The following is a 22,323-nucleotide window of genomic DNA, read 5'->3' as shown; positions in this document are numbered from 1 at the left end:
GGGCAGGTCCAGCCAAAAGGTCTTTGCTTTGCCTCCCTGGCTGCTCCAGCCCCACCCCCACGGAAGCCATGGTGGCTCAGGAATCTCTTACCTGTTGAGGTCCCAGATTCTTAGGGGTGAGAAGTGCCCACAACAAGCCGTCCCTGTCACAAAAGAGCTGCCAAACAAAAGGAGAGCAGAGTCAGGTCTGGCTTGTCAGAACTTGTGGCGGAGATGGCTACACAATTGGAAGTGCAGTGCTCATTCTCCAGGGGAATCACAGAGTTGAGACAGGATGAGAGAAATGGCTGGGGTGGGGTGGAGGGGGGTGCATTGGGAGTAGCCACAGGAGACTAGTGGCAGTGCAAGGAGGATAACAGCCCCCCAGGGGCCCCACAGGATCAAGGACAGCAGGGCTCACTACTCAGAAGGGTCTCGTGGTCTCTGCCCACCAGAAAGAAACACCTCTCTAGATGTACAACCAACCCTCAGGCCAAGGGAGGCAAGTTTAGAGATTCTATCTCCCCAGAGTTACTCTTACAGCCCTAAAAAGTTCAATACATGCCATCTGCAATTTCACTTGTAGGTTGGGGCACAAGGCTGGTGGGCACAAGGCTTGCTGGAGCACCAGGATCACACCTGGGAACTAGGTGCCAGACCACACCTTTGTTGAGGACTTGCTGGGTGGAGAGGGGCACCTGCAGGAACCCCAGCTGGAAGACCTAACTGTGAACAAGAGAGTTGAAAGCAGTCATGTCACTCAGGAGCCCTGGGGCGGGGAAGGGTCATGTCCCTGCAGGTCGGGCGCTAGGGGGAGGGGGGCTAGACAGACTAATGACACGTTAGCCGTGGGGGGCAGCAGTCCATCCGCCCTGGCTCTGCCCAGCACCTGTGGCTCTCTGGTCCTAAGTAGGTCAGGGAGGAGACAGATTTCTGTAGTGAGGGCTCCAAAGAAGCCAGTGGCTTTGGCTGGGGGGAGGTGGCCTGCTGGCCGCTGACAGGAGAGATGTTAGGGCAAGCATTGGCCCAGTCCCTGATTTACAATCAAAATTGCAGGGCAGATGTCTGCTTTTCAACCCCAGGCTGATAAAAAGGCCACATGAGCCCCCTGGGGCTTCCATGCCTCAGAGAGCCAAGACTTCCCCTAGGGACATGTTCCATCATCCCGCCTTCCTCTGGACCTACAGGAGCGCCAACAACCACTCGACCAGGATGTTGTGTCAAAACAGCCACTCTTTCATGCCCCAAGTGACTCCCAACCTGGAAAGCAGCCACTGGACACTGAAGCCCCAAACTACAAAGCTAGAAGATGTTGTCCTCACCTCCCTCCCCTCAACATTTTTCTCTTGAGGGTAATCCATTTATAACTGGTAAAGCCAATTACCTTGGGTTGGAAACATAATAGCCACTTGGAAAGCGTTCGAGCGGGCAATTGGGCTCTTCAGACTTTTGAGGAGTGCAGGCCAGGTGAGGGGCGCCAGCACAGATGCACAGACATCTCTTAAGGAGGCCTGTGGCAGGCCTGTGATTAGCCACAGGTCTAAATTCGTGAGGAGGTAAGTGCAGATGAGGGGGAGCGGAGGAACACCTGAACCTGAATCTGCCACTCGGGCAGTTCCCAGAGCCTGGGGTGGGGCTGCAAACACCCTCTCCTGGGACTCCCGGGCCCATCCATCTGCCACCAGGAGGAGTGCCGCTCACCTTCATAGCACACAAAGGCCTTTCATGATTGCCTGGACCAGCACTCATAAACGTGGCTCTCCGAAGGCCGCCCTTTCCCCTTGCCCAACCATGTGGCTGGCGCAGGGAGGAAGAGAAGGAAGGAAAGTCGAGAGCCCCCCTGGAATGGATGAGGACCTAGGAGGTCATCAAATTTAACCCTCAGTACAAGCCCTGTAAGCAACAGCCAAGCAGCCCTGGGGCCAGGTCCTGCGGGGTGCACGCACCAGGACTCCTACCCAAACCAGGGGGCCTGCCCGGACTCGGGGGAAGCTGGCTGCAGACACAGCACTGTTCCTCCCTACCCGTGGCCACGCTTGCTCCCTGTCTCACCCTCCCATTCCCATGGACTTCAGGGAGCATCAGGAAAAGCCACAGACCAGCCACATTCAAGGTCAGAAGGTTATAAGGGTGTAGGAGTCTCCCCAGTTGGGGAGACACACGGAGCATGGGAGGAGGAGGAGACCAAATGCGCTGTCCTGGGACCCCCGCAGAAAGCCTCACACCACACGGGAAGTTCACTGGGTAGAAGCTAGTATTCCCACCGTAAAGGAAGGGAAACTGAAGTGCCAGCCAAGCTCCCAGGAACTTGCATGAACTCCCTCCACACACGTGCTCCCTGCCCTGCCCAAGCCGCACCAGGTAGGGTGCTCCCAATGGAGGCCGAGGGGGTGGGATGTGCCATGGCCCCACGAGCTCAGCCCCCACCGCGTCACCTGCACGATGCTCTCCGGCTCCCCGGGCCCCAACCCGCCTTGGTCCGCCAGCAGATCTTCCGCGCCTTCCGCGCCCTGGCCGGGCCGTGCTCTGCACCACAAGCGCCCAACGTTCCCAGCAAGGGCTCGGAGACGCAGGAAACCGACACACAGCCCCGCTCGGTGGCGCCCCCGAAGGGACTTCTTTGGGACCCCAACGCCGTAAGAGGCCTTTGTGGTCATCTCAACTTAGAGTCTGAAGTTATGAGAAAAGCTAGCTCTCCTCGGAAGGGAAAGAAGATTCCAATGGCTTTTGCCTCCAGGCCCATTTCTTCCTCAGGGGCTTCCTGGGGACGGGACGGCACACCTGTGTGCAGGCAGAAGCCCAACTCCCCCGGGGGCTTGACCAGCCTTCTTCTGAGTCCCTACCACACTTTACCTTGCCCTCAGGGGATGAATGGTATTTTGGGGGTTATCTCCCCATCTTCCGTTCAAGATCACGGACCATCTGGTGGCTCCTGTGTCCTCTGGTGCCAGCACAGTGCCTGGCCTAGAAGAAGTACTTGGCACAAGTCTGGGAACTAGCCTGGAAGGGCCCTCGAGCTCGTAGCCAACATGGCTGGGGAACTAGTCACACGAGCTGCGGTGGGGGTCCCTCTGCTTCCTAATAATTCTTACATCACCAGACTCAGATCTGAAGGACACAGGATACAGTCCTACATGGCCAGGGCACCGAAATCCCTCCTAAGCACCACAACCAGATAACAGATGAGAAGAACCAACAGCACCTATGAACTCATGTCAACGTGCATACACACTCTCGTACAAGCACACACTCTCCCAACTCGAGGGTCTAAAAGTCATTCTGATTCTGGGTGCCTGGGCAGCTCCATCCGTTAAGCATTGGGCTCTTGATTTCGGCTCAGGTTATGATTTTGAGGTCCTGGGATCAAGCTCCATGTTGAGCTCCCCCCTCACTGGGGAGCCTGCTTCCCTTTCCACCCCGCCCCCGCTCATGCTTTTTTTTCTCTCTCTCTCAAATAAATAAATCTTTTTTCTTAAAAAAGATCTTATTTATTTATTTGACACAGAGAGGGAGACAGAAGCAGTCTCCTCGCTGAGCAGGGAGCCTGATGTAGGGCTCAATCCCAGGACTCTGGGATCATGACCTGAGCCAAAGGCAGACATTTAACCAACAGAGCCACTGAGGCACCCCTCAAAAAAAAAAATCTTAAAAAAAAAAGTCATTCTGATTCTGTGAACTCTGCTCTCTTCAGATGAGAAGCCCCCCTCAGGAGCTAGGCTCCTCCCCTTTCCCACTTTGCCCTAGACCTTGCCCAGCTTCCTGACCACCCTTCCTGGCCCCTGGGTCCTGCCTCCAGTGTGCCTGGCATCACAAAGATCATCAGGCCCAAGAAGATGATGCAGGAGCCTCCACATCGGAGAGAGAGACCCCAGGAGAAGTAGGGGTTCTGGTACTCAAACTGAGGAATGGAGAACAAGAAGAACCAGAAGAGAAGAGAAGAGAAGAAAGAGGGAGGAAGGGAAACCACTCAGGCATGAACATCTGGGGAGAAGGTTGGTTCTTGTGCCTCTGCCCTCCCTCCAGGCCATCTTGATGACACTAGTCATTCGCTGAGCACCAACTCTGTGCCAGGTTCTGAGGAAGGGGTTCAGAAACCTCCTGCCATCTCATCCTCATAACCCTGTGCAGAAGGTACTGCTTGCCCTATTATATGGGCCAGACAACTGAGGCCCGAGGAGGGGGCGCACCCTGCTCCCACCCCCCACGAGACAACTAGAGGGCTGCAATAGGAACCCTGGCCTAGCACCTTGGACCGTGCCCGGCACCCCCTGAGACCTCACGCGCTTGCCGGGTGAACAAACGGACGGCTGCACACACGGCTCCACCTGGAAGAAGAAAGGGGCGACTGAACGGCTCGGAGGCGGCAGCAGAGTGGCGTGCTTCGCAGCTGTGCCCTGTGGCTGGCCCAGAGCCACCCAGCTGGCCCAGGCCCCGGCCGCCCCTGAGCCGCGGCTGACACACTTTGGCAAGGGAGGCCACCAGAGCTGTCACATCATTCACCAACATGCCCATCAAGTGTATTCAGTTCTCTTCAACCCGCATTGGCATTTTAATTACTGTTGGGTAAACTAATTTGTACAAATGAAGGCCAGGTTGCCTAATAGAATATGCAAGCTCTCTGACCTCTGACAGGCACTGACACGAGATACAAAGGCCGCCGAGGAAGGCTTTTTATCTGAGCCTTATTACTCTCTATTACTCCAATTAGTCAGGCTCCAGTGCTCCTAATTGGAGGAAAAATTGCAATTAAATCAATTTTTGATGGGCTGCAAGTGGGCTCCCGAACCGCCCTGCTTGTGAAACAGTGATATTATAGCGGCAAAGGTCACGGGCCCCATCGGCACCTGGGCCCCCCCCACCCCCCGAGTTCCCGCGGCCCCCTCTGAAAATGCCTCAAGGAAACCCTGGCCCCTCTGTTGGCGTGGCCGGCAAGGGTGGGAAGGAGGGAGTCATTAGAACATGTCAGGTCTCATTGCGGTGGCCGCCATCTGCTAACCTGCGCCACTGACATCATCACAGCAGCTCGTCCCCAAGCAGGAATGCAGCGGGAAGGTCACACAGACTGGCTGGGCTAGGGCAGCCGGGAGCAGGAGTGCAGTGACAGTGCTGGGAGGGAGGGCCAGGGGAGTGGGAGCAGGAGGGCAAGGAAAGTCAGGAAGGGGACAGACACAGGCCAGGGCTGGTGAGTGCAAGGCCTCCAGCTCCCAATGGGTCACCACGGGCCACCCAAGGGGAAGGGAAATTTATGTGTCTGGGAAGGGGAGGAAGAGGCAAAGAAATCTTGTTCTCTCTCCAGCAAACATCCCACACTGCAGTTAGGGAAACAGCCTCCTGAAGGCTGTACACAAGACTAGAAGGCTGAGGGGCACATCAGGAGCACACTGGGGGGCTCACCATCCACAGGAGCACCTGAGTAGAAGGGCTGGGGGGTGCCAGAACTAAAGCTGTATGACCAGGGAGGGGATGGTAAATAAAACTTTGTTCATCAAACGAGGACAAAAAGACCAAGAGGCCTATCTGAAGCTTGAACGCGTCAAGTTTAAGGCAAGAAGGTCCATTTCACATAGCAACTGGCATACCATTATCTCAAAGAAATGGTAGAGATAGAAAATATCAACTCAAAAGCCAACTTCATGAATGACTGAACCAAAATGGGTTAACAGAGAAGGGAGGCCTTCAAGGGGTCAAGACCAAAAATATATTAAGTAAATGATGGTCCATGTACTTAATGGAATATTACACAGCCATTTAAAATGATGGTCCTGGGCAGCCCGGATGGCTCAGCAGTCTAGCACCGCCTTCAGCCCAGGGCATGATCCTGGAATCCGGGGATCAAGCCCCACGTTGGGCTCCCTGCGTGGAGCAACCTGCTTCTCCCACTTCCTGTGTCTCTGCCTCTCTCTATCTCTCATGAATGAATTAATGAAATCTTAAAAAAAAAAAAAAGTGACTGGATCCAAAAGCAGGTCCAGCTCCTACAAAAAAAATAAAATAAATAAAATAAAATGATGGTCCTAAAGGGTACAGGCAAGGTGCTTAAGATACTATTACAAGAAAAAAAGTAAAGGATAAACAGCCCTAGTGCAACTATTTTCTAAAAGCCTATGCATAGGAAAGGAAAGAGCGGAAAGGAACATGCTTAGATGCTTAAAGTGATTATATTTGGGCAGTAGAGTAATTAACAATTCTTTCTTCTAAATTTTATTTTCCAAATCTTCTTTAATGAGTAGGTACTACTTTTTAAAGGGAAAAACATATCATTTATGCCTTGTAAGGGAAAATACAACATAACTGGACACCCCTATCTACTAAACCATGGCCAAGAGCAGGTAACCCAATAGAAAAAACCTGCTAGAGCAGGTATCAGCAATGGCACACCTTGGACTGAAGCTTTGGGATTGACCAGAGGCCCGAGGTTAGTCAGGAAGCCTACAGTAGGCCTCTTTCCTCCCAACTAGGCACTGACCATTAAGGAGCAAGATCAACTCCTGATTGTGATAGCTGGAGAGGCCTGGAACACCCTGCTCAGTACACACTCACACACACTCACATACGTACACACACTTCTCTTAGCTCAAGTGCATCAAGACAGGATGGTGCAAGTGGCCACCCAGAAGGTCAGGCTCTAGACAGAGTGTCCAGAGGCTGGGTCTGTCTAGAGCCTGGGCTCCAGTGTTCCTACTCCCACTGCAACCATAACAAACAAGGGCCAACAAAGCAAGTTTGCTGCGACTCCATGGATGAGGGCAGTCCTACAGCTGGAAAATGCCTCCAAAGAAACACACATGGTCATTTTCCATTGTACCAATGGCAAAAGCTCAGCCTGACCAAGGATGGAAGATCCCGGCCCAGGTTAGAGAAGAGGAATCTTGAAGTAGCTCCTCCCAAATGTACACATTCCACTCAAGAAGTAGGAACTTAGAAAAACTTGAATAATGGAAGGACAGAATAACAGAGAGGAAAAATGAAGGACACCAAAAACAAGAACTCACTGTGCAATCTATGAATTAAACAAGATGTGCTGGGGCTGCAGGGAGAAGAGCTTCTATGCTCTATTTTCCATCTGCATGGCCTCTAAACACAAGAACTGCTCCATCGATCCTGAGAGGAAGGAATGGCATATATGTTCCAGTGCTGAAGGACAAGCTGGCTGGGTCAGACTTACTGAGAAATGATGACACAAGATCCACACAACTGTGGCATGGGAAAAGTAGAGATCAGGGTGGTTATTATTTGCAGACAATATAATTGCCTACTGAGAAAATCCAAAACACTAAACCAAAAAAATGATTATACTGAATAGCAGGGTTAGCATGCTGTGTACACAGTGAAAAGGGGCACAGCCTCAGGGCTCCTGGCTCTACCACCTAGTAAGTATACGATCTTGGACAAGTTATTTAACCTCTCTGAAACCCAGCTTCTTTATCTGTGAAACAGAAATAATAATAGTAGCTAGACATGGGCTTGTTGTAAAAATGACAGGAGATAGGATACGTAAGCAGTGTGTGACACAGAGCAAATACCCGCAAATGTTAGCTATTATTATACATGAACAATCACCAACCAAAATCTAACTAGAAATCCATTCACAAAAAGGAATTAAAAAATTGTAAAGTAGCCAAAAATAAACCTAACAAAACCCCAAAAACACTGCCAACAAAAAATAAGATAGGCCCATATGAAAAACAAGCCATAAAGCTTTACTGAAGGACATAGGATTACTGAATAAGTAGAAAAATATACCACATTCCTGGTCTCAGATCTAAACTGTCCCTTCTTCCTTAATTAATCTATAAATTCAATACAGTCCCATCCAAACAAGATTTTTTACTTAATCAATGGATTCTAAAATTCATCTGGAAGGGGAAATGCACAGGAATAACCAAGAGATTTTTTTTTTTAAAGAACAGAAGGTTTTTTAAAAAAGATTTTATTTGGGGGGCATCTGGTGGCTCAGTTGGTTGGGCATCCAACTCTTGATTTTGGCTCAGGTCAGGATCTCAGGGTTGCTAGATCAAGCCCCACCTCAGGCTCTGGGCTCAGTGGAGAGTGTTCTTGAGATTCTCTCTCTCTCTCTCTCTTTCAATCTCTCCCTCCCTCCACTCCTCCCCCCACTCTCTTGCTGTCTCTCTCAAATAAATAAATAAATCTTTAAAAAAAGGATTTTTTAAAAAGATTTTATTTATTCATGAAAGACACAGAGAGAGAGAGAGGTAGAGACACAGGCAGAGGGAGAAGCAGGCTCCACGCAAGGAGCCCGATGCGGGATTCAATCCCGGGACTCCAGGATCACGCCCCGGGCCAAAGGCAGGCGCTAAACCACTGAGCCACCCAGGGATTCCCTAAAAAAAAAAAGATTTTTAAGTAATGTCTAAACCCAGTAGCGGGGGGCGGGGAGGGGTAGCTTGAACTCATATCTCTGAGATCAAGAGTCACATGATCCACTGACTGAGCCAGCCAGGTGCCCCAAGAAAGAAATTATATCAAACATACTCTAAAGTTGCAGTATTATGTTCATGCTGCAACAAATAATCAATGGATTAGAATAAGAATCCAAAGCTATACCCATATATTTGTAAGGAATTAGTAAATCCTAAGCATGGCTTTTTTTTTTTTTTTTAAGGTTTTATTCATCTATTCACGAGAGACACACAGAGAGAGGCAGAGACATAGGCAGAGGGAGGAGAAGCAGGCTCCATGCAGCGAGCCCAATATGGGACATGATCCTGGGACTCTAGGATCACAACCCAAGCCAAAGGCAGACGCTCAACCACTGAGCCACCCTGGTGTCCCTTAAACATGGCTTTTAAAGATAGTCAATGAAGAGTGAACCAATCAGTAAAGGATAGAAACACCACAAAATACACATTTGAAAAGAAGATAAAATTAGAGCACTACCTCAGAGCAGACCTCAATTCCAACTGGACTAAGGAGATAAACTTTTTCAAAAGCTACATGAAAGACCATAAAAGTATTAGAAGAAAATACAGAAGATCCTTTAAAATCTTGGAGGGGGAAAGACATTTTTAAGAAGAAACTAAACTCTGAAGCCATAAAGAGGACAGAACTCCTCTCCAAACAACCAAACTTTCACATGACAGAAGACATTATCAATGTCGGCTGAAAGGAATTACCAAATATATATAATAGTCAAAATGTTCATACCCAGAACATATCAAGAAATCTTATAATTCACAAAGGGAAAAGATAGATTAATGAACAAAAAATTTTAAATAATTTATCAAAAATTACACGTGGCCAAGAAACATATAAAGCTCCCAGTAATCAAATAATTACAAGTTAGACCAATAGCAACAATGGCTACATACACTTCTAGAGCATTTACCATGTGCCAGGCACTGTTTTAAGCTCATTATATGTGTATATTAGTTTGTTTAACTCTTGAAATATTCCTACATATTTGATGATAGTTTTCCAGGTATAATAATAGTATAGTAATTACATTTTTTACAGCATCACCACCTTTCAGAATACATGATGAAATATTTATTTTTATAACATTTGCTTCACAAAACTACAGAAGGGGTAGTATATGGGGAATACTCAAGAAACAGGATCGGCTAAGAGTTGGCAATTATTTTACTGCTATATATTTTGAAATTTTCCATAAGAAATAGTTTTTTTAAGTTACTATGAGATATCAACTACCAGTGTCATTCATTCCCTTTCACAGATGAGAAAATTGAAGTTTAGAGAGGTTACATAACTCACCGAGGTCATACAACTACTACGTGGGAGTACTCAGGACTTGACCTCAGCCAGGTAGGCTCAAGTCCAGCTCATAATCACTCTTCTATAATCACTCCCAACATTAACTAATTTTTTACCCATCAGAGAAGCAAAAATTTTCTTAAAAAAAAGAACTGGGGGCACCTGGACAGTTCAGTCAGTTAAACGACCGAGTCTTGGTTTCAGCTCAGGCTGTGATCTCAGAGTCATGAGATTGAGCCCTGCGCTGGGCTTCACACTTAGCATAGAGTCTGCTTGGGACTCTCTCTCCCTCTGCCCCTCCTCCTCACTCTCTCTTGCGTGCGCGCGTGCTCTCACTCTCTCTCAAATAAATAAACAAATCTTAAAAAAAAGAAACCTGGAGGGCCTGGGCAGCACAGTTTACCCAACTACCTTCGGCTCAGGTCATGATCCTGGGGTCCTAAGATCCAGCTCCCTGCTCAGTGGAGAGCCTGCTTCCTTCTCCCTCTGCTGCCCCTGCTTGTACTTGCTCTCTCTCTCTCTCAAATAAATAGAATCTTAAAAACCCCACAAAACCCCTGATATTATCCACTCCTGCTAAGTCTAAGAGGAAATAGGTACTTGTATACATTGTTTGTGGGTGTATATATTCTGATACTGTCCAACTAGAGGGCAACTGGCAGCATCTAAAAACTTTTAAAGGCACCTACCCTTCAACCCAGCAAGTCTCTTCTAAGATCCTTAGAAGGATCTTTCCTAGAAAAACACCTGACCACATCCACTGAGGCCAGACAAGCTCTGGTGTTTTTTCAGGTTTGCTGATGAACATGAGTAGCTGGCATGTGAATAGGGGCATGAGGTGGGAGGATGATGGGAACCATTAAGATCGACTGGGCCTCCACAAACAGAAGAGAGCAGAGCTCGCCTGGAGAACTGCTCAGATAAGCTAGACATAAACACGTTTATTTTAAAATCTAATTCCTTCTAAACATACTCTCACATTAACAAACCACAGAGGGACCTTGAAACTCAGAGTTAATCCAGATTTGGGCAGGCACATTAAGTATTTATTACACCAACAGAGAAGAGAGATGAGGTCAGGTCAAAGAAAAATTTGTGCGACCTATGGTTTCTGAGGCCTTACATCCCTGACCTGCTGTCATATTTAGGCCCCACACTGGAGTCCCTAGAGATGGACCTGGCTCTTATTTTTATTCTCAGTATTCCACAGGAGAATGTGAGAAGCACCAATGTCATTTTCATGTGACAAGCATCAAAGCATAATCAAGACCTTCTAGAAAAAGGTTCTTTCTGATGAAACAAAAGTCAGGAGAGCCCATACACATGACCCACCCACAAGACTGTGTAGCCTTTCCTCATCCAATGGCCTCATAACTCTAGCAAGGCTTAAAAGAGAAACTCTTAATGACCCACCAGTGAAAAAGAGTCCCATGGTGTCATACAGGGAAGTAGAGGGTGTAAGTGTCAACCTATGGATTCCCTGCCACCATCTGCATCCCTGGACCCCTTCCCTTTCACCAAAACAAGGCAGGGGCAGGGGAAGTGAAACACTATACTCCTCAACCTTGTCTGATGGCTGTGGTATGTTCCACCATCACCTGGAAGGCTATGGTGGAGGGAGGAGGTGGTTGAGGAGAGGGAAGGGGGGGGGGTCATGGAGGTCGACAGGCCAGTAGGGCCTGCTGTGCATTGTAAATTATACACAGTAGGGCTTCAGAAGTATGACCCATGACAAGAAAAGAGAGGTGTCTATGTACACAGTAGGTGAAGTCTAACCCTCAAGAAAGGAGGACTCTGTTGCAGAGGAGGGCCAGCAGCAGACCGTGGTGTGCAAATCCAACCAGGAACTAGTGTCCCCTACTTCTAACAGGAGAAAAGGACCCAGAGTCCTTGCTTTGGCCACACAGACTGAGCCTTACATTACAGGGAGAAGTGAGAAGTCAGGGTAGCAGAGAAGGCCCCGGAGGTCCTTTCCTGGAAGACTTCCATCACAGGGCTTTGCAGAAGGCAGAGTTCCAAGGAACCTTCTCATTTCAGATCTGTTAGCAGCAGCAGGAATCTTGACCTGAACTTTGTTCCTCCCCAAGATTTCCCACCCTCTTGCCCACAGCACAGGGGAGGAGAGGCAGGAATCTGTCTTCCATCCTTTTCAGCAAGGAAAACTGTACTCCCTGGAGTGTCATTCAGGCCTCCTGCTGGTTGTTTCCCTCTGTGGGAGGCTCAGCCAGGTCAACCCCTGTCATCCCAGGCCCTGGCCCCAGACTGTCCTCTCTGCCCGGTGGCATAATGCTGGGCCACGCACTGTTCAGGTGTCTAACATCACGTACCACAGCCAGATCCTTTCCCCCACACAGGTTAGGAGGGTGGCAGGTTTTTGTAAGGATGCCATTAACAGCTTCCAGAGGAGGAATCTCTCATCAGTAGAGCAGTAATAAAATGAGGAAGAGGAGGTGAGAGGCTGTAGTTGGACAGTTCTCTCCAGACTCTTGGTTTGAGAGCTGGTGGCCAAGGCTCTGAGTTTGGTCACTATCCACGCACTAATGCCATTCACATAAATACTTTGGGGCCAGATGTCATGGAGTAATTTGGCCTTCTGAAAACAATATTGATCCCATTGTTCTGTCTGCCCTATAATCTCCCTCTCCGTATGTGTGATTCCTGAGAGACCTCCTCCTTGGCCACACTTAATGGATCAAGGGGTAGGCAACTGACCCAACTTGGGCCAATGAGTCTCTGCCCTGGGATTTTGGGAAGCCCATCATTCTCCATGACTTAAACCATGTGCCAAACTCAGGGGCTCTTGGCAGCCCCAGAATAAGCTGGTAAGTGGGTAGGGGAGGGGGGAAAGGCATGGAGGTCGAGGAAGAAACAAAGATGAGCACCTCAAAAGGATAAAGTTCCTGCTGCACCATAGCCTCCATCCAGGTCCAGCCATTCCTGGGCCCAGCTGTATTTGGGCTCCTCCTTGGGCTTGGTTGCTCAGCTTTACCCTTGGGTTTCATGAGCCAAACATCCCCCGCTTTATTTAAGCTACTGTGGATTTGGTTTCTGTCACTTACCAACACAGAGCCCCTGTTCAGTAGCTTCTGAGCTTCCCCTAATCTGAATGTTCCTCACTGACAGATGCACAACAGGCTCTGCCAGGCACCTACTGGACACCGTGAGGCCTGGTCGAAGATACCTCAGCCATGGAAGCCATAGCCAGTGTGTCTACTAGAGCAGATAAAGCAGGGCAGCACAGATTGGCCTGTGACTTCGAAAGGGGATGAAGTGGTCTCTTACCCTGAGGCCCAAGGAGAGTGCTGGGAAAAAAGTCTTCTCTCCCATTTCCAGGGAAAGATGGGGAGGTGGTCTGGACAAAAGCAGATAATAAAGGCATCTGGCTGGCTCAGCCAAAAGGAGCATGTAACTCTTGATTTTGGGGTCGTGAGTTCAAGCCCCACATTGGGTGTAGAGCTTACTTAAAAAAAAAATTTTTTTTTTTTTTTAAAGAACAGATAATAAAGATGTGCTTGAGGGACTGGATGATCCTTTCGAAGGCAGAAAGGCCTGAGGCTTCTTGGATCCCTGTTGACAGGCTAAGAAGAGTACAAGTCCTGCCTGAACTTACAAGGCACCTCTGCTGGGCCAGCGCCTGGGGCCCTTGGGGTGCCAGCTGCCTGATGGGGTGCTCATTAGAAGATGTGGTCCAGGTATCTAGCAGACCTGAATTACAGGTGCACACAGAACAATGGTAAAATGGAGAGGAGAACTTGGAGGTTGATTCTCTTTTCTCTTTATGTGTGTCTGAGAGTTTTCAAAAATAAAAATTTGAAAATACATACACTCACACACATACAACAGTAACACCTTGTAACCCCAAGCAACCTCTTTGTTGCAGCTCCTTTTCTTTCTTCCCACTCTGACTCAGTACTAACAGCCCCCAAGGTGAGGGGAAAAGAAATCTGGCCATATGAGCAACTCAAATATTTCACTGCTGGTTCTCTCTGAGTGACACTCAAAATGCAGGAGGAGGGATCCCTGGGTGGCGCAGCGGTTTGGCGCCTGCCTTTGGCCCAGGGCGCAATCCTGGAGACCCAGGATCGAATCCCACATCAGGCTCCCGGTGCATGGAGCCTGCTTCTCCCTCTGCCTGTGTCTCTGCCTCTCTCTCTCTCTCTCTGTGACTATCATAAATAAATAAAAATTAAAAAAAAAAATTTAAAAAAAAATGCAGGAGGAACCAAGCAGGAAACCCACATATAGCAGGTACACCTTTTTCTTTCTTTCTTTTTTTTTTTTTAAAGATTTTAATTATTTATTCATGAGAGACACACAGAGAGAGAGAGAGAGGCAGAGACAGGCAGAGGGAGAAGCAGGCTCCATGCAGGGACCCTGATGTGGGACTCGATCCCAGGACTCCAGGACCAGGCCCTGGGCCGAAGGCAGGCGCTAAACCACTGAGCCACCCAGGGATCCCCAACCTTTTTCTTAAAAAACAAAAACCAGAAATAAAACAAGAAAGACTCCATGCATACCTAAAAGAGTCCCCCAAATCTCTCTCACTTTTTTATTTTTTTAAGATTTTATTTATTTATTCATGAGAGACACATACACAGAGAGAGAGAGAGGCAGAGACACAGGCAGAGAGAGAAGCAGGCACCACGCAGGGAGCCTGATGTGGGACTCGATCCCGGAACTCCAGGATCACACCCTGGGCCTAAGGCAGGTGCCAAACCAATGAGCCACCCAGGGATCCCCCCTCTCGCTCTTTTTAATGAAGCTGGACCTAGGTCAGGAAATCATCTAAAGTCAAAAATCAGAAACCAGGTATGAAGAAACCAAGGCCCATTCATGGAAAACCAGATTCTGTAGCATAAAATAATAAACGATATCATATGTCCTATAAAAACTCTATAAATACACCACCATATATTCCGTAAATAGACATGTGTATATGTGCTGATGCATGTCTACCTATATCTCTCTACATAAAAAATCTGAAGCAAAACATTACATGTATTTGAGCTTCATGTTCCTTGAAGACTCATCTCCTTACAGGTAGCCCTGTAGCCAGCAGCCAGCCTATTCCTATTCCTCTCTGAGCTATTCAATACCCTCCCCAAGACCCTCAAATTCCAACCAGCCCCTGCTCTTTATAAAGCCTCACCTCCATGCTCCTGTTCAGGACTTTGTCAACAGCCCTCGCCTCCCCACTGCCAGCCTGCAGGCACCAAATTCTACCTCCTAAGGCCCCCTGGTAGGCAAATAACTTGGCATATTTATTTTCTGGGAAAAGTCAACCCCTCAATGTTTAATTTCACCTCTTTGGAACATTGGAATAATGTTCCAATAATAATAATCATGAGCCACAGGGAAGCACTGGGGCCAAGGCAGTAGCTGACTCAGCGCCATGCCCACCATCGGCGCCACCAGGTCCTCCCTTGATGTACCAAGATTCGGAGTAGGCTGGGATGTGGCACCTATGCTACCTGTGATCTGTGGGTATACACATGCATACGCACCTGTAAACCACCACATCATAGACTTCTGATAGAAAAATCTACTTCCCTCCTCACCATCTTCCCCAGATTAGATCAGATCACCTTGTCTTTCCACCTAGTGTTTCTCATCAGAAATTGAAGATTGGGGGGGATTGCCAAGTGGAAACTCTCACCTTAAGGTGTATCAGCCAAGTTAGATACCAAGAAAGTATGTGCCAGGCCACTGATTTCTTTCCCATTGAGTCTCCACATCTCACCCCAACCTGAGCAACACAAGGAAGAACACAGTAGAGATGTGCATATCCATCATTGCTGCCCCCCAGCTCTTTCGGAGCCCAGGGCCAGTGGGTGGCTGCTGGCCATTCAGCCCTCAGCTGCTGCCTGTCAGAGGTGGAAAGCTATGCCGTGGCTCAACTCCCAGGTGCTGGTATTTGGCTCCTGGGAGGAGAGAGAACATGGGCCCAGTCACAGCCTTGGGAAGAGGTGCAGGCCCAGCGGGGTTGTCTTGGCCTCACCACCCTGTGCTGAGAAGGCACATGTAAGTGCACGCACACATGCACACACACAGACACAGCCTGTGTTTGCTCCCTTTGGTAAGGGGGCACCCAGGATGCCACCCACGTACTTACACGGACACACCCACTGCCATTGCTCAAGGTTTCCACTCCTGAGGAGGACAGGAAAGCAGGTCCGTGGCCACACTCACGTCCCACACATACATACCCAACTGCACGACCTGTGAGCACGGCGCCCACAGGAGTCTCTACCCAGTCTCACTGGGCAGTTGTGATTTTTAGCCAGCCCAGGTGTTAAGCCATTTTGTCCCCCGTGGCCCTGTCTCTGTCCCTCCCCCTGCCCTCCCGTGGTAAGTGCTTTCAGGCCACACAATGAGTAGGAGGAGGAGAAACATTTCTATTGAGGAAGGCGTTTTGTTGTTTCATCCCAAGGGAGGGGCAGGGTAGGGAAGGGGGAGACCCACAAATTTCTAATAAGCAGTTTTTCTCCTCAAAGCTAAAATGATTTTCTTTAATTGCTTAGTGGGAACAGTTTATCATGGGGGTCTCTGCCCCCCCCCCCAAGCCTAATTGACTTACTGAAGTTTAACAGGGGCTTTCACCTGGAGAGACTGTAATTATTCCCCCATCCCACATTCGTACCTGGACTCTCCCCACAGGGGGCCTTTGTTCCCCCTAAATACAGCAGTGACACAAATGTCCTCAGCAGCAGGGGAACACAGGGAAGTGGTAATTTTCAGCCCAGCGCAATTAGCTGAGGGCTTTTCAGCCTTCCCAGTGAATGGTAGGGAAAGTTCGGCTTGTGGGAATGGTGAGCCAGGCTGCTCTGTGCAAGTCAAACAAAAGAGGCCTCTGAATTGGGCCCCATGGTGAGCCAGACCAGAGCTGGTGGGGGCAGCTGGGACTGGAGCCTGGACGAGGGACCTACATCAACACCCACCCAATCCGAGTCTTCTGGTCAGGGCCAGTGGCCCCAGAGAGCTAGATTTCTGGGAGGTAGAGGCACGCAGGATGATATCATTGACTTGCACCTAGCACCACAGCCCTTTATTTATGATGCAAAGAATAGGGAAAGAGTGTTAGAGCTGGGGGAGGATGAGCTGGGGCGGAGGGCCACAGTGCTATGTCTGTCCAGCTGTCCCCAAAGGGCCTGGGGCTGGAGCTCACATTGCATTTTAGGCCTTCATGGATACCTCCGGGTTGGGAAGCTCTCCTGGGGACCAAGACAGGGAGACCCAGGGCTCCTTGAACACTCATGTCTACTATTGCTATCACAGCAGCCCCTACCGCCCAGCTAAGCAGAGGTAAAACATCCCTCTGCTCAGGGTGGCTTCAAGGCTAGAGAGGCACAGGTTAAGGGCAGCCAAGGCTTATCTGAGGTCACTGCTGAGGTGCCCAAAGACCAGAAATGTGGGCTCCAGCAGTGGAAATAACCGCTGATCCAGGAGCAAACAGGTCTGCCAGTCTCTCAGGACTAGCCCTTAGGAGAGCCCTGATCCTGGAGCCAGGAGAGAAAGAAGCAGTTCTGGAAAAAGTGAAAATGAGAACCAGAAACAGAAGGGCTGGTGGATAAACGAACTGTGCATGGGTGAGAGAATGAGGAACGGAGGTTGCTGCCAGGCGAGAACACCCAGGACAGAGGCCAGGGTAGGCACCGAGGCGGGCAGCACCGTGGCGCAAGGGAAGGACGGAGAGCGGGGGTACAGGAGGCTGGCATCCAGTGCCAGCTCAGCTGCTCACAAGCTGGCTCACCTCTGGCAAGCCGAGAACCTCCTGGGACCTCACATGTCTCTGTAAAATGGGAAACAGAACAATGTTTTCTAATTTGTTTAAAAAGCAACAGAAAACTTGTGTGAGCTAGCATCTCTGAGAGATTTACAAAACTGGAAATGGCTGGGGGTGCGGTGCTATTCCATGTTAGCAGAAGTAGGGTATGGGGGAAGCCCACCCAAGTTGCCTCCATTCCTCCTGCCTTTGACACAGACCTTCAGCGCCCTGTCTGCAAACCCCAGAAACAGATCGTCCCCAGGCCTCCTCCGCAACTAACACTCCAATCCAGCAGAACCTGGGACTGATGAAAAGGAACAAAGGCTGAACTGCCCACAGCACACATACTCTCTGCAGCCCTGCCTTCCCACTGCCCCCAGTCCCTTCAGCAGGAGTGGGACTGTACTGGCCAGCCTCACCACACACAATGGAGTCAGAGAGCCCAAGTGAACTGGATTCAGGGGCAACAGTGGCCAGGAACAGTTGGAGCAGCTTGGCACATGGCTTATAGGAGGTGGTCAGGTCAAATTTAGTGCATGTTTATCCAACCTTGAGATCTACCCACAAATACTATCACAATAGGTCATGCTACTGCCACCCTGCTCCTTCACTGGCCTGGGCTGCTAGGAACCACTGTTCCTGCCCTCAAGCAGGCAACAGAGGTTCAAAGTGATTCTCTAGAGAAGAGTCTACAAAGTAAAGGGTGGCTAGTCCAAACACCCACAATTCAGAGACATGAAAGCAGACCCTCCCCTCATACCCCACTACTCCTGAAACAGCCTCATCCCTCTGGGAGCAGCCCAGACCAACAAACAGCAGGGGACAAGCAGCCTGTTGCTTAGAACAGCTGGTCTGGCTTCTGTGCTCCCATCTCCCACTGCCTCTTCATCAGTCCCTGGGTCCCACCTACCCAGGCTGCCCTCCCCCACAGGTGGGAGATGGTGGTCTGGGGCTGCCTGGCCCTCTCACGAACAAGGCCTTGCCTGGGTCATTCCTGAACTGGAAGCAGAGAGGGGGCCTCGTCCCTTCAACAAGCACAGGAGTGTACCCATGCCAGCCCTGTGCTATGGTCTCCAGTGCTCAGGAACAAAAGCAGAACTCACAGAGGCCTGCCCTTAGGCAGCTGAAGGTCCAGCCAGAGAGAGTCAAGTCTTCAATTAACATTAAAAAAAAAAAATCAGAAGACATTCAAGACCATTAACAAGTTCTAGTCCCAAAGGAGAGTGAGATCCCCCAGCCCCCAGGCTGGGAAGGCAGATAGTGTAGCACAGTAGTTAAAAAGCATGAATTCTGGAATCAGATGCTGGGGCTCAACCCCTGAGCGCCTCAGCATCCAGATTTGACTTTAGGCATGTTTTTTTTTTTTTCTTAAGATTTATTTATTTATGATAGACATAGAGAGAGAGAGAGAGAGAGGCAGAGACACAGGAGGAGGGAGAAGCAGGCTCCATGCCGGGAGCCCAACGTGGGACTCGATCCCGGGGCTCGATCCCGGGGCTCCAGGATCGCGCCCCAGGCCAAAGGCAGGTGCTAAACCGTTGAGCCACCCAGGGATCCCCTGACTTTAGGCATGTTAAATAAGCTATCTTAGGCCTCAGTTTCCTTCCTTGGAAGCAGGTGGTGGGGAATCTTCCCTGTCTGGGAGGATTAAAGGAACTATAAAGTGTTCAGCACAGCACTTGGCATTTAGCTGCCATCATTGTCCCCATCACTGGCCAGGCAACACAGAGCCACTGAGGACTCCCAGGTCAGAAGTAGCCTGTGTAAAAAGACCCTACCTCATTCCCCTCCTGAAGAAGTGCCAAGTACTAGGCAAGAAGACAGATGCTGGGTTCACTGTCCCCATTCTGCAGACCGCTTCAGAAAGCTACTAGCCTGTGCTGATGACAGACTGGACAAATTTAACCTGGCCAGGGCCACAGGAGAACCTGAGCCAGCCAGGGGCCCGAAAGGGGCAGACTGGAATTTGCACCCCCTTAAACTGACCACAGCCCCCTCCGTGCTGTCCCGCCCCTCACTCTGCCATCAGCCTGCTGGCTGGAATGTGGGAGCCCCTGTGCCAGAAGGACCAGGCCAGGCAGGAGGCCTGGAGGCACAGGTGGTTCTCAGAGGAGATCCCTGGGCTCCAGAAAGCAGTTCCCCCACAAGCGCAACAAAGCTGGGGCTTGTTGTCGGTCAAGGCGCCTTTGCTTGTTTGGGCTGCGGCCCAGCTGGTGGGGCAGCCGGGGCAGGCCGGGGGATGCAGAACCGGGGGGGTGGGGGGCAACCAGCGCTTTTGGCACCAGCTTCCTTCTTCCCTGGGTTTCTCACTTTGTTCGGCATGGCAACCCAAAGGAGGCTGGGGAAAGCACTTTTCACTGCCCAGCAAATAAAGCCACAGGGAAAGGGAAAAGGATGAAAGGTTTGGGGGTTTTAAATTTTGGTTTTGGGGTATTTAGTTGGTTTGAAAAAATAATAAAGGTAAGTTGTTTCTGCAATCCAATTAATTTCAAACCCAGGATTCAGATCATAAATAGCCAACGGTGATCCCATAGCACCTAACACCTATCATCCCTCTTCTGAGACTTCAAGTCTCAGTGGTACCAGAGTTGGTCCCAAGAGGCCTGGAAGGGAGTTGGAGTTTTTGGTGTTTTGTGTGTGTGTGTGTGTGTGTGTGTGTGTGTGTGTGTGTTTGCTTTTTTTTTTTTTTTTTTTTTTTTTTAACTTCTTGGTAGGGGATGGGGCATAAGTAGCTTCAGTCCTAGCACAAAACTCTGGGACCTCAAGCTCCCAGCTCCCCAGGTCCACACATACCCATGTGGTCCTGCCAGTCAAAATATGCATGACTTTCAGATGGAGGCTTGACACCAGGGGCTGCCAGAGTTCACTTATTCCCAAGAATCAGGTTCTCCGGGCCCCAGCTTTAGGCAAGGCCCCCTATAACTTGCAAAGGAGATGCCAATGGTTTCCTTCATTGTCTCTAGGATGAGAGCCCTCACCCACAGGTCATCCTAGCTTTGGTTGCTCCCTTCCACTGGGCCTCCAAGCACTGACTCCAGACCTTCCCTGGTCCTACTACCTTAGAGGATGAGTGGAAGGACTATTCTCACATCTCTCTGGAACAGGAGAAGTTTTCATCCAGATCTTTCAGGACATTGGACCTGGGAGCCCCTCCCTGAGCAGCTGCCTGCACAGCCCACCCACTTCCAGAGTACAGCCCAAACACCTCATGCCCCCACCCCATGCTTGCTTTGAGACAGGTGATTTCTGATGGCATGTTTTTATCATGCCTTATTGAAATCACAAACTATAAAAAGCATGGATTTTGAAAACACTAAGATACCAAAAAGCTCCCTTGATTAGAAGTTTCCCGTCTTTCACACTAAGCCACTTGGGATGGGATACAAATCTTTTAGAAGAATGAAAACGAGTGTCACAAATCTGCAAGCACCCTTGACAGTGGTGTGGGTCCCTGATTTACTGGCTCGGTGGCTCCCCTCACTTCAGGCTCTCATTGCTCCGTGGTATCTGTGCCAAGTATGGGACACTGTTAGCTGCTGATCTGAGATCTCCTCGAGTCACAGGTTTCTAGAGAAAACCAACTCCCCTCTCCTGTCCCAACACTCTGCTCCCTCTGTAGAAAAGCCAAGGAGTTGACCCTGATGAGAAACTCAGAAGCCTCAGGTCAGTGGCAGGCAACCTGCACGGGCCTCAGCCCCCTGCTACCTCCAGGGCTCCTGCCTTCTCGGCTCATGTTCTGCACTTGTCCACAGCCACCTGCTGGGACTTGCTCAAGAGGTGCACAGTTTCTCCCAGAAAACATTTCCTTGCCCACTGCTACCAATAAAAGGAAAATTCAGAGAAAAGGAACCCCAAGGGGAAGCCTGGGCAAAAGATGAGCTAGAAGGGTGACAAAACTTCAGGAAACACAGTGACCGCCTGAAACTCCAGGCCCAGGCTCCCGGCCCCCCTCGGTGCTCCAGGGAGAAGATAAAGAAAGCCAGTGGCTTTAAGAACCCACCTACGTGTGCACTCACTTATGCTGATGTGCCTTCTTGAGAGGACCCTGTCCCAGGAGAAGCAGGCACATCCATGCGAAGTCAGGAAAGTGCAAGGCAGAGGGACCCACAGGTGCCATCGCCATTTCAGGAAAGCTTGCTTTGGCTTGGGGTGGGCACCCAGAGGCCAAGGAATCTGCCCCCCACCCTGACACACACCTTCAGCCCCACGGGGATGGGGGATGGATATATACAGAGCTGGGAACCCAAAGGCTGAGACCCTGTGCCTGCAAATGAAAAAGCAGCACGAGCTACTTATCACTCAGCCAATGGTGAGGAGGTGTCAACTACTGCCTCCGTTCATCCATCCCCTCTTGTCCCAGAAGTGGGAAGTACACAGGGGGATACTTTTCCATCTTTGGGAGGGAGCTAAAATTGGGTACGGGGGAGGCAGAGGGAAACAGTACATCCTGGGGTGCTGGGTGAGCTCCCAAGTCCTAGGCGCACCTAGGCACCAGGGAGGTCCCAGGCCACGGAATGAGGGGATTAGGCCTCCATCAGGATTTAGGTCCACCAGCCCCAGGAAGACAGCCTGTATACTGGGAGTCCTCAGGGAGGCTGAGCTAAGCAGACACTTGTGGTAGAAGCAAAGGATGGTTTGGGAGGAAGCAAAACCTCCAGGCCTTTGATGAAGTCACAGCAAGCTATGATTCTAAATGAGATTTTGTACCCATGTTCTTGGTACCACAGCCATGGGAGATAGCTCTCCCATGACAAAATGGGATCTTCTTTCAGCTGCCCTGAGAACACTGAACACCAGATAATCTAACTGACTAGACAAAACCTAGATATGTCACTTCTTTGAGCAAG

General features: G+C 50.0%; 1 protein-coding gene across 3 annotated transcripts in view; it reads right to left on the bottom strand.

The window, feature by feature from the left end:
• FBXW4 (F-box and WD repeat domain containing 4) overlaps positions 1-22,323 on the bottom strand; it is a 116,847-nt gene that overhangs the window by 12,199 nt on the left and 82,325 nt on the right. For 2 of the 3 annotated variants that reach the window (XM_072805614.1, XM_072805612.1), the window contains exon 6: positions 92-157. The exons of the other annotated variant lie outside the window; for it this stretch is intronic. In XM_072805614.1, the coding sequence (XP_072661715.1) occupies positions 92-157 (66 nt within the window). The remainder of the gene's footprint in view (positions 1-91; positions 158-22,323) is intronic. 3 annotated transcript variants of the gene reach the window in all.

Source organism: Canis lupus, chromosome 29 (assembly GCF_048164855.1).
Source record: "Canis lupus baileyi chromosome 29, mCanLup2.hap1, whole genome shotgun sequence".
In the NCBI taxonomy this organism is placed as follows: domain Eukaryota; kingdom Metazoa; phylum Chordata; class Mammalia; order Carnivora; family Canidae; genus Canis; species Canis lupus.
The sequence above is the reverse complement of the archived record's forward strand: the minus strand, read 5'-3'. Positions and strand labels throughout refer to the sequence as shown.